The sequence below is a fragment of the Puntigrus tetrazona genome, chromosome 10 (assembly GCF_018831695.1).
Source record: "Puntigrus tetrazona isolate hp1 chromosome 10, ASM1883169v1, whole genome shotgun sequence".
NCBI classification, from domain to species: Eukaryota; Metazoa; Chordata; class Actinopteri; order Cypriniformes; family Cyprinidae; genus Puntigrus; species Puntigrus tetrazona.
In genome coordinates this window covers 15,623,744-15,640,958 of record NC_056708.1, presented here as the reverse complement: position 1 = coordinate 15,640,958, position 17,215 = coordinate 15,623,744, and the positions used below count along the sequence as shown (strand labels likewise).

Below are 17,215 nucleotides of genomic sequence, written 5' to 3'. Positions count from 1 at the left end.
CAGGTCAAGATTACCAGCTCGGGCAGCAGAATAGACCCTCTCCCACAGATAGCAATGGGATGGACCGATGGATAGTACAGGAGAAATAAAGATGTCTACAGCAAATAATCATCATCTGAATTCAATGTTCCACGTTTGACTAGGTATGTCTGATTGGATACTTTTACTTGCTTTATTTCATATATTTGATTAATTGCATATATATATATATATATATATATATATATATATATATATATCCTCATCAAATGCATTTTTATCAGAAATAAAGTAAAACAATAGTAAAAAACATTTCTAATAACTGTTAAATACATTTTTTAAAACAAATTTGTTCCTGTGGCTCATTACTCGAGTCTTCTACTCCAGTGTCACACGATAATTAAGGAATCCTTAAAATTACAACTAAACATCTGTTTTCTGGATCTCTTCTAAAGAAGCTGCGAGAGAGGGTGGAGATTTGTAAATTATGAATCACTTAAATGGTTGAACATTCATGATGGGGGAAAACTCACCCCATGGTGTTGAAGTCATCATCAGGAGGTACGTAATCCTCATCATCACTGGTCAGACCAAGTTCATTCCCATAACACTGATGGACAAAGTGCCACAGCTCTTTGGGACACAATGGCTAGATAAAAACAAGACACAGTGAGTTTTCATGGCCACCAAACATTTGTTTTCATTAGCTATCATTGGATATAAAGCCATGTCTAATCCAACCTTGTCCAGTAGAGCATTTTGCCAGAGTCTGAACATCATCATGTATGTCCGATCTCTTGCCCCGAATGAGGTAAAAAAGTGCTGGAGGAGAATATGTAAATGTTTAGTGTAAGTATACTACTGGTTATATCAAAGTCAAAGATCTGTGTTTACCTTTTCACTGTCTGTGCACAATTGGATGGCATTGGGGATGAGTCTAGCTGTCTTCTCTTTCGTCATGGAGCAAACATCTTTCAACCTCACAGTCAGCTACACACACAAGACGACAATTAGCTCTATTGCAAGAGCTAAAAAGACAAAGTGCTAAATATTCAAAAGAAGGCATTTGCTGCTGTCCCTCACACAACTATGCTGATGCAGCTGGGCAAGAATATGGCATGAGAGACTCATGAGAGTAATTCGTCAACTCACCAGCGTTTCCCAGCGGAATATGTTGCTATAGAAACAGATCCAGTTTTCGGAGAGGTAGAGGCGGCCCTGCAGGAGGATATCTCTCTGCAGGGCACAGGAGTAGTCTGTTAGGATGAGACGAGAATTCAGATGTTAAGACACACCAGTCAATTAGAAAAAATAGTGGATCTCAGTCTTTTATGAAAGTTGTAAAAACTGTAATACATATGTAATACCTATCAAATACGACTCACCCACAATGAGGCGCTCTGTGTCGGGCAGCTGCTTAAAGAGCTTCCTGAAGTCTTCATTTCGCTGTTTGTATGTGGGGCTCAAAACCTGCGAGATAAGAGGAGAGAGAGAGTAAGGCCAGCTATGTATAACACACACAGCCACAAACGTCCAAAAAAGAACCAGTCAACACATCCAGCTTTTCCAAGAAAACACGAGACCTTATTTTAACTGTAAAGGGTCATTCTACAAAACAGGTGCCGTTTAATAAAAGTGAAAAAAGAAGCATAACAATATAAAATAAAAATATATACATTTTAATATTAATATTTCAAGTTAATGGCAGTAAAAACAGAACAACCATAAGAACAGCAAAAATTATTAATATATCTATTTTCAATGTTCTGCTGGCTTCCTCATCTACAACATGGTACTGATCAGTACTTCAGTCCCTCTGCAGTCCTGTCCTGACTGTAACAGCAAACAGTTTGTAAAATGCTCATGATCTAACATAACCAAAACCAAAAGGAGGGAAATGCCTCTCTTCTCTTCTCTACTCTTCTGCTCTCTGATTAGTTGCTTACAGCAGGAACGCTCTCGGAATCCAAGTCCCATTCCGACCAATCACACTGGAGTGCTTCAGGCTGTCGGACATCCTCCCAGTCGTAGAGCCAATCAGTCTCCGTCTCAAAACTGAGGACTTCCATCGCTCCTGTCCAGTTGTGGAGACGTTGCCACTTATTGTCTCAACATGAACGCTGACCTCCAGTGCAGCTTCACTAAGCCACTTTCTGAAATGTCCTGGAGTAACCTCAGCAACTTATTCTCATTACTTATTCCGCTGTTTAAGTGAGCCTCAGCACTTAAACACCAGCCAAACAATTCCCTACAAACAGCAGGAGAACTCCTCAGATTGAGAGACATACATCACTTTTGACAATGAAAATGGAGAGGGTTTTCCTCAGGAAATGTGTCAAATTTTTAACAAGACACAGAGGACAGTTAGTGGTAACATTTAGCAGTGTTTGTTCCTTGGAACTGATCACCTGATGTTCTCAAAATGGAAATGTTCCTTGCAGCTGTTCTCTTCTTGTTTTAGGGTTTACTCCTGCTGATCCACCTATTTTACAAAACACAAGAAGCAGTTCCAGATCCAGCCAATTTTCGGCTGGAACGTTGCCACTTTACAATGTTTCGGATCCAAACGGTTCTCAGAGGTTTTCCAATAAGGTTCTCCGATAGGAACATTTGCACATTTGGTGAGAAAAAAATAATTCTGGCAAAAAAAAACCAAATCACGAGACTGATATCCTAGAAATTTCCAGAGGCAAATATCTATTTACATAAATCCAAAAACAGAAAAGTGCTCTCAAATACAGAAAAGTCCCCCAAAAAACAACCACCTGCTGAGAAAAAAAACTCTCTTCTCTTCAGACAAAAATATTCTTTTTCTTTTAAAATTCTTTCTCCAGCATGCATATTCAAAATTGCACACATTACTATCCTCGCAAGCCAAGATGAGTTCATCAGTTGCTTTGAAGTTCTTCCCAGAGGATGTAAGTTTTGTCTCAATAAATCTCACAGAATAACCAACCTAAACTGAAGCAACCCCTTACTACGGCAGGAAAGAGTTCTCACTGAGACGTTCTACAAAACAATTCTGCCAAGAGTAGTGGGACTGGCCTGAGTTAATGTTTGTGTGTGAGAAACCGAGGAGGAGGAGCTAAGAAAGCTAGATAACCAATAGAATGCAGAGGAGAGAGGAGGGGCCGTGTCAGATGTAGTAAGCTCTTTGCTTCAGGCTGTACATTTTTCTCACTCATGATCGAAGAGCTGTGAGATTTATAAGCTTCACCTAGGACTGTCATTACACGCCTCCCCATCCCAGGTCAGCCTAGATTTCACATTTTCAGAAATGTTGCAAAAACACCATTTAAAACTGCTGTTATCAGTTTCCTGAAGACCCCCGAGGGACTTAATGCCTGAACAAGACACTTGAGCTTCCACAAATGTTTTCATTTTGTTACAAAACCTAAAAAAAAAAGCATGAAAACCAAAGGGGTTTTGTGTTTCATGAGGTGGGAGTAAGAGATCAAAACAGTGGGAGTTGGAGAAAAATATAGGATGGAGAGATAAAGAACGGTTGAGAGAGAATCACAGAGGCCCCCATTGTGCACAAGTCATTTTATGGTGTTAGTGTTGAGGCACGGCCAAGGACAACGCCTCAGTCTTCCTTCTCTCCCTCGTACTCGCACTCTCACGGGGTGAACGAACTCTAGTTAACTTCCTGCACTGGAGGAAGGGGGGACATTGAGGGGATGCCAAATGGGTGAATCATCTCTGTTTCTGGCCTCTCCGCCAATCCGCTCTCAAGCAAAACATCTGAGGCCACTACTGAGGCAGACTCATTGTTCAGTTCAGGAGCGACACTTGGTAGAGCCATCTCATAGCATTTGTCTTGAAGCTGTAAGAAAGTCTCTTATTTGGGTTCAACGAGACTAAAGGTGCCCCAGGGTAAAAAGTGCCTTTGATATTATTTTTATCTAAAGCACTTTACAAAACATCTGCTTTACAAGACGCACATGTATATTTGTCTAATCTTTAACGCGATTGCATGCAGCACTGCAAATCTGATGTGCTTACTAGATCTAATATTTTATGTTTTTTACAATGTTATAAATTTAAAGGAATAGGTTACCGAAAAAATGAAAATTACCCCATATTTTACTCACCCCGAAGCCAAAGGTGTGAAGCAACTTACGTCATGTATCATATGTCGAGTCAGAAGTCAGCCAAGATGCAGGGACACTGAGTCAGTCAGGTATTTACATTTTAATTTTAAAACTATAAATATTTTTGTTGCAAAACCCCATCAATCTGCTTCAGAAGACATGTGATAACCCCCTGATTAAGATAATTAAAGCAGCAGTTTTTAAATAATAAAAGAATGTGGCATTTGGGGTAAAAAGCGTGCACAGTAATTAACATGGTACTTAACAGATGGCTGACTTTTCCATTTGTTGACATGACATGGTTAGATTCAGATGGTAAATATCATATTATGTTGGGTGTCCATATTAGAGATAATTTAGAAACCACCATATTTAAAAATGCAATGTTAATCATATCATATAATAAAATATAATTTGTTGTTACTACTGTAAATACATATTCAGTTATTATTGAATCTCTTTTGAATACTTTTCAGGATACTTTCAAAATTATTTTGTTTCTGTATTTTAAATATATATTTCTCACATTAACGCATTTTAATGACAGTATGTTTACTTAACAAAAATGTATTGTTTTATTTTTCAAAATAATCCGAAAATATTACAAGCATAGCTAAAGTGATTGTTTTGAAAAAGCGTTAGCTTAGACAATATTCAAACCTTTAGCTCCATTGTACCCTACTATGTCATATAACCTGATATAAGCCCAATGTCAAGGCCGGGTCAACATCGGTAAACTGGAGAAAAAGAAATGAAACTAAAATGCATCTCAATTGAAACAGTCACTAAAATATATCCAGCTTTGGTCGTTGTAGACATAGGAGTCCCAAGGTTTTCCTTCTTCTGGGTTAAAGTGGAGTTTTTGTCACAGTTGCTCTTTGCTTGTTAACTTGGGATTTGCAGGACTGATACATTTTTGTAAAGCTGCTTTGAAATGTAACCGATTTTAAAATGTTCCACACAAATAAAAATGACTTGACTCTCCTCGTGACCACACGGGATGTGATTATTTACAGTCCTGTGGCGAAAAAGCACTTTCTTCACTGGCGCCCAACTGGAAGGGACATCTGAAGAGTGTATACAGCTGATATCTTACAGCTTGCGGTCATCCGTCCACCCAGGAAAAACAAAAATGAGCAAAGTTTAATATTTTCTGATAAGCTCACATTTGGAAAGAGTCCCGGCATCATTTGTTTCCTGCTGATCTTTATAAACAGGCACTGTTATCTGCACACAGTTGCTGGTGTCCACGCATCCTGTTTTCTTCTGTTTATGGAGACATGCAATAGCTTCAGGCCTGGTCTCAGTGTCAGACGTCACACTCACGGAACATTAGCTAAACGTCTGATGCATATGGCACGCAAAAGTGGAAACACTTCAGGAGTTTCAAAGCGGTCATCGGCTGAATTACGTGACGCGAGTTTCAGGAGAGACCTCAAAACCTTTTAAGAACTGGAAAATGTATCATCAAATTGCTCCAGAACCAAACTATCAGAGCTATGCTATGCATATATATAGCTTGGTCCATGACAAAACAGAAACGCTGTTTATTTGAGAGACAGAACACTGCAGTCTTTGTTCTGCCATTCTGCAGTGCACCCTGAGGTTATGACCGATCATAACACATTGACAAAACAGCAACAAAGGCAATTGTAAAATGTAAAAAAAAAAAAAAATTAAGAGCTGGCTGACCCAAAGAAAAAAAAAAAAATCTATTCTTTCCCACAGGAAAACAAATGCTGGGAAATGTCAGGTCAAACACCCAGCCTTACAGAAGAAGGAGGTAATCATGAAAGCACTTCAACTCAAACGACACTGGGAGGAGACAAGCTCCCAGATTCATGTGATTCTCATCATCCTACAACTGATAAAGCATTGAGCGCAAGCGATACAATAGTATTTTCCTGAACAATGACCCCGACATTGTACAAACACACAACATGACGATCAGTACCAAAAATTACAAGCGAAACAAAATGAAGAAATAAAAAACAGACTTACGTTATACCAGCTTTGACTCTTCTGTGAGTTTGAAGAATCCAATTTTGATGTTGAAAGAAACGAAAGAGGAGCAGAAATACATTAGAGTGAGTTTTTAGGGGAATATAAAACATTTATATAAGATACATATTATACACGCACCACAGGGTTTCATTCAAAATTTGCAAGTATACCTGTGTTTTCCATAAAGATTTGATCTATCTATCTATCTATCTATCTATCTATCTATCTATCTATCTATCTATCTATCTATCTATCTATCTATCTATCTATCTGTCTATCTGTCTGTCTGTCTGTCTATCCAAAATGTTTCATCAGCACAGGTATACATGAAATTCATTTGAGCATACCATAAAACAAGGGATTGTGGGACAGCTGTTTGTGTATGGGATCATTTCAGCGCTTGTACGATTGTCATACACAAAGCTACCACAAGGGGGCAGTCTTTACACTAAATCAAGGCTTTTATTTCAAACGTTGACTTTGAAACGAAACATTTCATTGAAGACGGCTCTACAAAAACACAACTATCAGCGATTATGACACGGTTTTATAATACATACAGACAAATATAAAGACTTAAGAGAGATTTCTGCAAAACTCTCTTTCCCTGGCTTCAAACAACAGCAGAACAGTGACAGGGACTCTACAATTCTCTACCGAGGACTCTTCTCACAGGATGGGGCAGGACTCAAATCAACAAATATTGATTTCTTACTTTAATCAGGTTTAATCTGTCATACTGGAGAGAAAGTTCATCAAGAATAAGAGTTCAGGTGTGAGATGTCGTACTAATAAATAGATTTAGATATATATTAGTGTGTGTGTGTGTGTGTGTGTGTGTGTGTGTGTGTGTGTGTGTGTGTGTGTGTTTCTGCCTGTTTAAGTGTTTTTATGGGATTTGTAAATGAAAAGTGCTTTGGCGTGATGCTGCGGTACAGATTACTGTCAAAATGATATTTTTTTTTCCCTCACAGTTTATCATACACAGTTCATAACATTCAACTTGGCATTACTAGCTAGTTTGGCACAGGGTTTGTTTAGCACGTAGTAGGTTAATTTAGCACAGATAGGTGAAGCAGAGCATAATGGGATGGCTCACATGCAGGGTGGAGGTACAGTAGAGCAGAAAATAGTGATGCTTACTTTAGACAGTCTCTTGTGTGACTAGCATGCATGAGAGGAAGAACAGATAACAAGAAGACAAGAACAAAAACAAAACTGTATGAATAAGTGCAGAGAAATTAAAAAGAACAAAAAGAAAAACACTGTTGGGTTGCAAAGCTTCTCCACATAGCGAAGTAATGTTCTGTGATTAACTCCTGTACATGAGGTGCTGATGAATATGAAATGATTATAATATTACTGACAAAATGAAATGTGCCTCACTTTTTGACAGGCTTAAAGTATTTTTTTTTTTTTATAAAATACATTGTTCTTCTTGAACCTTTTGTCTTTAAAATGGAATTCTTCAACAGATGCGTTTCAAAATTAGTTTAGAAGCAAAATATAAAGTTCCAAAACATATTAGGGATGCATGATATTGGATATCTGATGTGCGGATATCTCATTTTGGCCGATAGCTGATGCTTTACATTTATACACTGTACATTACACATTTTCTTTTGTTCAGAAATAAGTCTCTACTCTGCAGAAATTATAAATAAATTATTTTGAGCAAAATTCTACTTGTTAGAACTAAATAGAAATGATTAAAGTTCTTTTTACAATGAGAATACATTAAATGCTTTAAAATTAGCTAAAAAAAAAAATCAAGCATTGCGTGTTTTTATATTTTAAACATTAGTTGCAACATTAACATTTTAAATGTAGATTTAACACTTGTAGATGGTCTAAAACGTTTTAGACTTTCATTTATTTCAGTTGTCATAATGACATATCTGAAAAAAAAGCTTTACTAATATATGTCATTTTTATTCATGCAGCTATTTTTTATTTTTATAAGCTAGATTCCAACCTTTACCTCTAAACAGACTTTTGATTCTATGATTTTTATGACAATTAACTTCATGATAACTTTATTTATTCCGAGACACAAGTACCTTATTATATTATATATATGAGAATGAGAAATAATAGATTATCATTAAATACTATAGAAATGAATTGAATGCAATTTCTATTTTAAAAATTAAATGTGTGTGTGTGTGTGTAAATATATATATATATATATATATATATATATATATATATATATATATATATATATATATATATATATATATATACATATACACACACATATATATATACAGGAGAAATAATAGATTATCAATAAATATAATAAAAATGCAATTTTATTTAATATTTATATTTGTATATATCATACAAGAACACATGGACAATCATCTTTATGCAATTTTATAATATGTGCAAGACGTGCATTATATGAAAACGGAGAGCGGAAGTACAGTAAGTACAATCCCACACGTTTACCTTGGAGTTTTTCCCTCCGGGGCGGGTGGTGTGAAGCGACTGGCTGTAGGTGCGCTGGACGGCTTGTTCCGGGGTGGAGGGGGATTTATCGGAGGAATGATCGGAGCTCTTTTCCACCATGTTCTCTCCCTCTGGACTCTGGGGTGTTGGGGAGCGCGAGCGTTTACGCAGGACGGGTGAGCAGGCCGGCGAGCTGCGGTTCGAGTTACTGGCAGTGCTACACAAACAAGAAAAAAACAGATGCAGTACTTACAAAGGAATACAAATGGTTTTCCGGACACTTTAAGCACACAAGTACACACTGTGTTAAATGAACTTTTGCAAAAAGCTTAATAAACTAAATGTTAGGAAGGTTCAGCTAAATAAAAAGCCACTAAAACAAACGTGCAAACATATTTTCCCAGGAGGCCACTCATTTTCATCTGCCCTTCACCTCTGCTCCGTCAGCTTCAAGGAATGTATTCAGACAGACATCTCACAACTCACAACCAAAAACACAGCAGCAGGGGTCAAAAAAAAATCAAAAATAACACAGATCTGCTGGGAACTTCCACATTTCTGATAACATCACATTATCTTCCGAAGAAATTATGAACGCAGATTCATAAGGTGTTTTTTTAGATCAAAAAAACAAGATTGCTCAAAATACAGGAACTAAACATCTGATAATCTTTCTGAAGCACAAAAGGCAGTAAAAAAGGAAGGAAGGGAGAAAAAAAACTTTACGTAAATCTTTAGCTTCTCATGGTTTTCTTCCGAGACCATACTATCCAATAACTTCTCAATACATGCTTCGATTTTTCAGTCAATTATATCCGCAAATCCAAAATCTTGGTATGATCTCAAATACCTCTCTAGATTTTCTAGTCATACCAAAGCATTGTTAATTTAGTCATTGTCTGTTTTATTCCTTCAAAAGGCTTTTCGGTGAAACATCTCAAGCATAGTTGATCCATCATATACTTTATTGAGAGCTCCATTAACTCTTCTAGGATAATAAAGAGTAACCTCTCAAGAAAATTAAGTCATCTTCTGGTAACAACCGTCAGAATGACACTAGCTGATCTCAAACACACAGAATCAGACTGTGTGCTTAAAAAGGTCAAGAGGATGTAGATGATACAGAAAATGAAAAGCTTTTTTCAATCAAAAGGGGAACCACTCCATCTATCTCTGTCTTAATCTCTCTATGCAGCAGTCCTCCATCTTCCTGCTGTCAGCCCTTCATCTGTCCCTCAGAAAGGCCACCGAGCACTTAATTATTAATGTTCTGTACCTGAGCTAAGAGCTGCCCGTCTGGAAAAACAAACACGGTGTGACAAAAGAGAGATAAAGAGAGAAAGAGAGCGAGAAAGAGAGAGAGAGGGCAGATAAAATACAGCTAGTCATAAAACACCTCACAATCTCTCTGGGTTCATGATATCAGACTAATGCACTTGTGATTTTGCCCGTGCAGCAACGCTCAAACACTCAAGCAGCCGTTCCCTCCCAGAACATAAGTCTGCATGTTTCTGACGGCAAATAAATCACTGCAGATGAAACCTTTACAGAAACAGTGGCATCAAATTACCATTGCATAGATCTACTGTACATCTGTCATGCTGTCAACGATTTGTTGGATCAGCTGCTTAAATGTTTCACATTTACGTCATTGCATTCAATTTACAAAGTGAGGATGGGAGCAACAGCTCTGGCAAAAGAATTGCTAAATTGCTGATTTTAAATTCCAGATTAAAAAGTCTGATTAAGTAGTCTAAATACTAAAAATAATAATAGTACTTAAAAATAATGAGCATCATAACTTTATAATGTACAGTCTGAAAACTAATATTTAGATAAAAGCAGAACATAATACAGACTGATTAATTAATGAATTAAATGTAAAAAATGCTGTTGCTAAATTAAAACCATAATTCAAGTTTTTGTTTACATAATATATGAGTGTGTACTGTGCATATTTATTATATATAAATACACGCTATGCTTTTATATAATTAAGAAAAATGTCTTGTTTATATATTAAAAATATTTATAGAAAATATAAATTATATGCATATAAACATACGTGTAAATTCAATTTACAAACGTAAAATATTTTTAAATATTTACTGTATGAGTGTGTATTTATATATACATGTATGTATGTATGTATGTATGTATATATGTGTGTATATATATATATATATATATATATATATATATATATATATATATATATAAAATACACATTTCATAATGAAACACATAACATAATTATTAGGAATATCATAATTTTATAATTCTCTTTTGCACTGAATTTTCCTTTTTTACACATCTTGATATTATCTTTTTTATTATTATGTAATAAGTACTCCTGCACTTAAGTATTCAAAAGATGTCTTTTATTAAAGCCTGTCCACCGTCTGATACTAGCGTGAGCTTGATGCACACACGTGCTAAAGAGATTCCTTCTATTCATGCCTGTAAAGTGATAAAAGGTCTTTATCAAACACTCTGTATACGTGGGCGGCCGTATGGCTCTCCTCACCTCTCACCTCTTATATGGATGCTCACGAGGGGCCTAATAACAGGCCTGAGAAGCGTATTCACATCTGTATGTATGTGTGAAGGCAGTTTTCACACTTCTGCTTCAATGTTGAGACCAAACAAACAAAACACATGGTCTAAGACATTTTCTCAAACCACCAGTCGGAGGATCCACGCAGCTCTTTCACACTAGCCCACATCACAGAGACAAAAAAGCACTGATAAACATCTTTCTCACAGACGCTGAAGGGGTGAAAACACTCCTATGTGATGCAAAAAAACGCTTGCTACATGCAGCATGCAGCAAATGCGATGCATAGCCCTGATCAAATGGCGCATATCAGATACTCTTCTAAAAACATCCAGCACATGGATGCTTTTGACACTTTGCGATATTTAATAGAACAATTGATCAAAATAATTGCTTGGAATTGGATGAAAAATGGTTTCATTTGCTGCTAAGGTCAAAGAAATCGCTCTATTAAAAATTGCAAGATGGCAAAAGCATCTATGCGAACTGAAATACTGGAAATTCCAGTGAATGGACATCTGCCCATCATGCAAATGCAAAAACTACGACTTCTCTTCATGATTTCCATGCAAAAAAAAAATTAAAATATGACACACAGACAAACCTGGTGGCCATGAGGGGCTACGGGAAAGCGTTGGGCTCTGCTTCATTCATTCAGCGGCTGCAGTGTGAGGATGGAGTGATGTGACGATAGAGGAGGAAAAGAGGAGGCGGAGCTTATCGCCTCCGAATCCAGCATCCCTGTTTTATAAAGCAGTCTTCCTTATTTTTTCGCTCTTCTGCATGGCCGTTTCCTCTGAGGTCCAATTAGTCGCCCGCTATCAAGTCAGGGTCAGCGGGGGCAGGAGGACGGTGAGCTGGCGTGAAAACCGGCTGCTGTGCGGCGCAGTGTGGCGGCTGGGCTTGATTTAATATTCATGGGTTTCTTGAATGAAGCCACGCGCGTCAGCAGCCTGAACGTCAACAAGCCAGTCTCTGCCTCTCTACCCCTCCCCCTGTCCAATCACACCACTCCCCTCTCTCACTCTAACTCGCTCGCTCGCTCCCGAGATGCGTATGCCAGCATATTCTGCACACACATACGCTCTTGCACTTGTATTCTTACCATTCTTTTGCACATTTCAATCCTGCGCTTTGTTGAAGAGCAACGTGCTGTTATTTTTCTTAACATTGAGATTTACAGCTCTATGGGGGATGAAAGAAGAGGCAAAAATATGGATTCCTGTGATGGCAAAGCGGATTTTTCAGCAGTCATTCATTACTCTAGTCTCTACTGTCGCATGATCGTTCTGAAATCATTGTAATACGCTGATTTGGTGTTCATTTCTTGTCAAATATAACAGGTTTCTCTAACTAGAATACATTTTTTATCTATACTACAATTCTTTGGGCAAAATATCTTTTAACAGTGATAATAATAATAATAATTTATGAAGAATCATGTGACACTGAAGACAAAAATACCCTAGTAAAACAGTAATATATATATAAAAATACATTTACATCATACTAAGCATAGTTTAAATATATTAACATATTTACTGACAGATAACTCGAGACCTATATAATACTTATAATAATTCAAATGCAAACTGTAAAGTGTACCTAAAGTCTACTTTTAATAGTTTCCCTTTGACCAATCAAATTCTCTAAGTATGTCTTTAATTGGACTTCAGCACTATTTCTGTACAATTAAAGTGCATTAAGTACAAAATGAGTTGTCCCAGTTTAGCAGACTTGAGGTATATCAGCTTAGTATGCCAAAAGTGCAGTTGTAGGACATTTTGTTTAGTAAATAAATATGAAATGTATTTCAAATACATTCAAGTATATATATATTTTTTACTTGGGTAATGATGCTGAAAATTCACTTTGCACAACAGGAATAAAATGGCAATACTTTTTCATAATATTACTATTTTGATCAAATAAATTCAACATAAACACATAAAAACATAAAAAAATAGGCCTGCTCTAACATTTGACTGTACTGATTGTATATGCATATTAGTCAAAATCAGGTTATGATTAGACGAGCCTAATAAGATCAGAACGATTTGTTTAAACTGTCATCTGTCCGGTTTAATAATATTGCACCAGATCATGATTCAGTTAGATCACTTAAATCAGATCAGTGCTGAATGAGATCGAAATCACCTGAGAACTAAATACAAATTTGAGTAAAAACAGTGCAAAATCAGATCACATGTACATAACTGTGTTAAATTAGATTCTAATATCACAGATATTAAATAAAAGTCGCATCAGATTCATAACTACAGAATAATCAGAGCAGAAGAGCAAACCGTGGATGTGTGAATCAAATCAAACTAGTCTTAACTACACTGAATCAGAGATAGAGAAAGAGAGACAGACAGCACATCTCTGCTTAAAATAGGCCTGTAATCTGCTCAGTCAGGGCAGTGTAATACATGGCAATCATGCTGGGCTACTGCAAAACAAACCACCACAGAGAATAAAACTCAAACCTAACTGAAACAAACAGACCATCTTTACCGTAAGCGAAACTTTATAACAAACGGTATGTATACTGTGAAAAGCACGAAAAGCCTTGTATGTGTAGAATTCCCAGCAGACCTACTGCTGTACGACTGCCAAAATGCACAGCACACTTTAGGGCACCCTGCTTGGAACAGTGCATCCCACAATGCAATGAACTTGACCTCTATGAGATAAATGAACTTAGTAATCAATCATAATAAAAATGTCTACCGTGTCCTGTTTGATTCGACTTTTGCAAGTGCTGTAATTCTGTGTCTGTAGTAAGGCGTATACTGTTTGCAGATATTTAAGAAACCATTTCAGGAAGCCTGTTTTTCTTTTGATCTGTGTGAATCTGCCTATCGACGCTATACCCAGTGTTTTGGCATCCTGGGTTGCCAGTTGGTGGAAAAAAAACAGCGTATTGCAGTCATGGAAGCTTTAAATGAAACTGGGTCATGGATCGCAGATTCTACCCAGACATAAATAAATAAATAAATAAATGAAAATAATTAATCCAAAAAGAATAAATAAATAATAAGCAATCACCTAAAAAGATCTGCAACCAAAAGGATATAAAAATATGGATAAATCAACTCCTGTTGCTTCTCCTTAATCTGGCAACTCATGTGAATATACAGTATTAAACATTGCGCCACCATCAGATTCCACACGACATACACGCACAGCATTTTAACAGTATGCCGTTTATATTGTGCAGTATAGCCCCACATCTGCTTTAGGAAGTACATGCTCTTCGTACTGCATTCTACTAAACAGACACAATAAATCTGGATAATCAAACAGGATTTTTTTCATCATGTAAAAAGTAAACAAAATGGCAAGAAGAGTAGTAAATCTCGGATGAGCTTCCACGAGGGACTCATAATAGCATGTCAGCGTGTCTCTTGGATTTCGCTGCAGTAAACACACACAGATGGACACAGCGAGAGCCCCGATCCAAGGACACACTCTGCAGTGCTGGGAGCAGTAGTCCCAGCGGAGGACACAGCAGCACACAGATGCTGAGACTGTCCACACTGTTACCGCAGAGCAGCTAATGAGCACACTTCTGCGCAGATACACCGGTAAAGGGAAAAAATGAACGTTAACCAAACACACCAAAAAAACACTTGAAAAATTACCAAGAGATTCCATGTTTTTGTTACATGTAATGTCTTGTCTATTTTGGCATATACTGTGGCAATTCTATGAAATACATTGCAATATAATGAAAATACTATTGTATCTGCTTACTTTTAATGTAAGAGGAGAAGCTATTATAACTTAAACGTGTCATCTGCTATCAGTTTTTTTATCAGAACAAAATAGCTCGATATATTATTTGATTATACAAATTTGGCATTTCTCATCATATATATATATATATATATATATATATATATATATATATATATATATATATATATATATATATAGCATTTATTTCATACACAATGGTAATTTAAAGTGCAGAAGTGCCACACATTCACGAAAATACTTCAGTGTTGTAAAGTTGGATACGAGTCATTCAATATAGTTTATATAACACAACTATATTATTATTGGTCTGATTTCCATCAACTGATGATGTGAGTCTGGGTCGGGATTGTTTTTTTGTTTTTTTTGGCCAATGGCAGAGAGGGGGAGTGTCTGGAAAATCTCTGATTAAAACTAGAGGCCAAGCTATTTAGTGGCACTTTAATAAACTAAATAATAACTAAACAAAATTGATGATATATATTTTATTATTAGGAAACCAGCACAACATTTGCAACTTCTCTTTACGGTAAAGATGTCATGATTACCTGCGTTTGAGCTTTTAGCATCTTTAATTTGTCAGATATTGTGTTTTTTCTCTGTGGGGAATTTTTTCTTTTATCTTCAGTCATTTTTACATGTGCAAATAAAAAGAAAAGAAAAGACATCTCAAAACCAATGTCTTTATAAACAGGCTTTATCAGCTTGCACCATACAGCAACTTTTGCGTTTAGCCTGCATGTGACTTTAAGCACACAGTACTGCGTTACAAATTACATCAAAATGTGTCCAAGACACAGTACACTGTTAAAACACAGCTCAGAAAAAACCTCTTTAATCAAGCGGCTGCTTCATAAGAAAAACAAGACATAAATGGGCAACTTTGACCCGTTTTCCACATTTTGTTTTGTTCACATGTAGCAATGTATAAAACAAAAAAACAAAAAAAAACATGAATGAACTGTATTTGGCATCGATGCAAAACACATGCAAAAAATAATATTAAATTATCACATGAAAACTGCACTGTCACTTCAAAGACTAATCTGTTCTGAACTCGGTGCTCCTAAATAAGCTTCCACTATCCAATGCTATCTAATCATTCTGCCATCTGAGAGGGCACGGTTACATAACCATTAAAAGTTTAACATTAAAGTCAACCATCTCAGCCTCAGCTGTGATTCTGCCAATCGCTCGGAGCTATGGAGAATGAATTAAGTCATCAGACCAAGTCGAAGCCGTCCTTGTTCGATATAAACAAGTGGACACTAATACGTCATTGCAGATCACTGACAGCGACACATTCAGAGCGCATACCCCACAATGCAGGTGTTTAGAATGAGCACGGCAAGCCAAAATCTCTTTCCTCAGCTCGCTAAAATAAGACACACAAACGAGGGCTGCCCATGACAGACCGGTTGGCATCTGCCCTTCTATCTTACCAGGCGAGCTTGAAGCCTTTCATTAGTGCAGTACAGGCTGTCCTGATCCCACAGTGTCATCTTCCCATTTCACGGGCCGCCTTTCCCAAGGCATCCCGAGTTGGATGTTAATCCGGGTGGGTTCGGGTGATCCCAAGCACAAGCGATCAGCCTGACTCAGAATGCCTCACTCTGCATGAAAGTGCTGGGCCAGCCATACTTCCACATCTTGTGTGTGAAGCGCTCATGTGCACCTCAGTGAAATGCAGCAGCCTCTCTCTCTCTCTCTTCCTGCAGATGAGGGCATGAGCATCTCTCATCTCAATCCGGCGCTCACTGAGCATGCTCAGATCCTTCAGGCCACTCCCCCGCGCTTCCTTCCCGAGTCAAAGAGATTCCTGTCCGGTCTCACTGCTGCTCTGTGTGTGAGGGACTATGAGGTAGTCGACAGCTGGTCCTCTAATCCCTTAATACAGATGGACGGTAAACACTGCGAGCAAAGTATGTGTGAGGATGAGAGAAATGTATTGTTTGGTGTTTTGTTCTATTCCAGTTTGAGCTGCTATATGCCACACACACACACGCGCACTGATGATATTATGGCAAATATCTAGTCACGTGTACAGGCTAGCAGCTCTTCGCAGATCCCATCGACATAGAGGTCAGCGAAACATTCACAAGCCGCCTGAGCACGTAAACGTTTGTTAAATGTTGAGGCTGTATTTGCTAGCAAAGAGCAATGGAAGTGATGGCATCAGAGGGATATGACGTTCAGATTTGACAAGACACTGCTGAGTCACTGTCTCCAAAACACTCCTAAATACAGTGACTATGATTTTGCAAAGTATGATTTGTTCCTGAATCAACATGCTTGTTAGACCATTTATATCAACCAATAGTATTCTAACTTATCATTTCCCTCTTATTTTAGGAATTACAGTCAT

General features: G+C 37.3%; 1 protein-coding gene across 1 annotated transcript in view; it reads right to left on the bottom strand.

Annotated features, from left to right (window-relative positions):
- Nucleotides 1-17,215, bottom strand: part of gramd1ba (GRAM domain containing 1Ba) — a 42,842-nt gene that overhangs the window by 6,905 nt on the left and 18,722 nt on the right. The window contains 7 exon segments of the mRNA XM_043250353.1: nt 513-628; nt 721-801; nt 874-969; nt 1,132-1,235; nt 1,365-1,449; nt 6,075-6,095; nt 8,532-8,748. Coding sequence (XP_043106288.1) covers nt 513-628; nt 721-801; nt 874-969; nt 1,132-1,235; nt 1,365-1,449; nt 6,075-6,095; nt 8,532-8,748 — 720 coding nt within the window.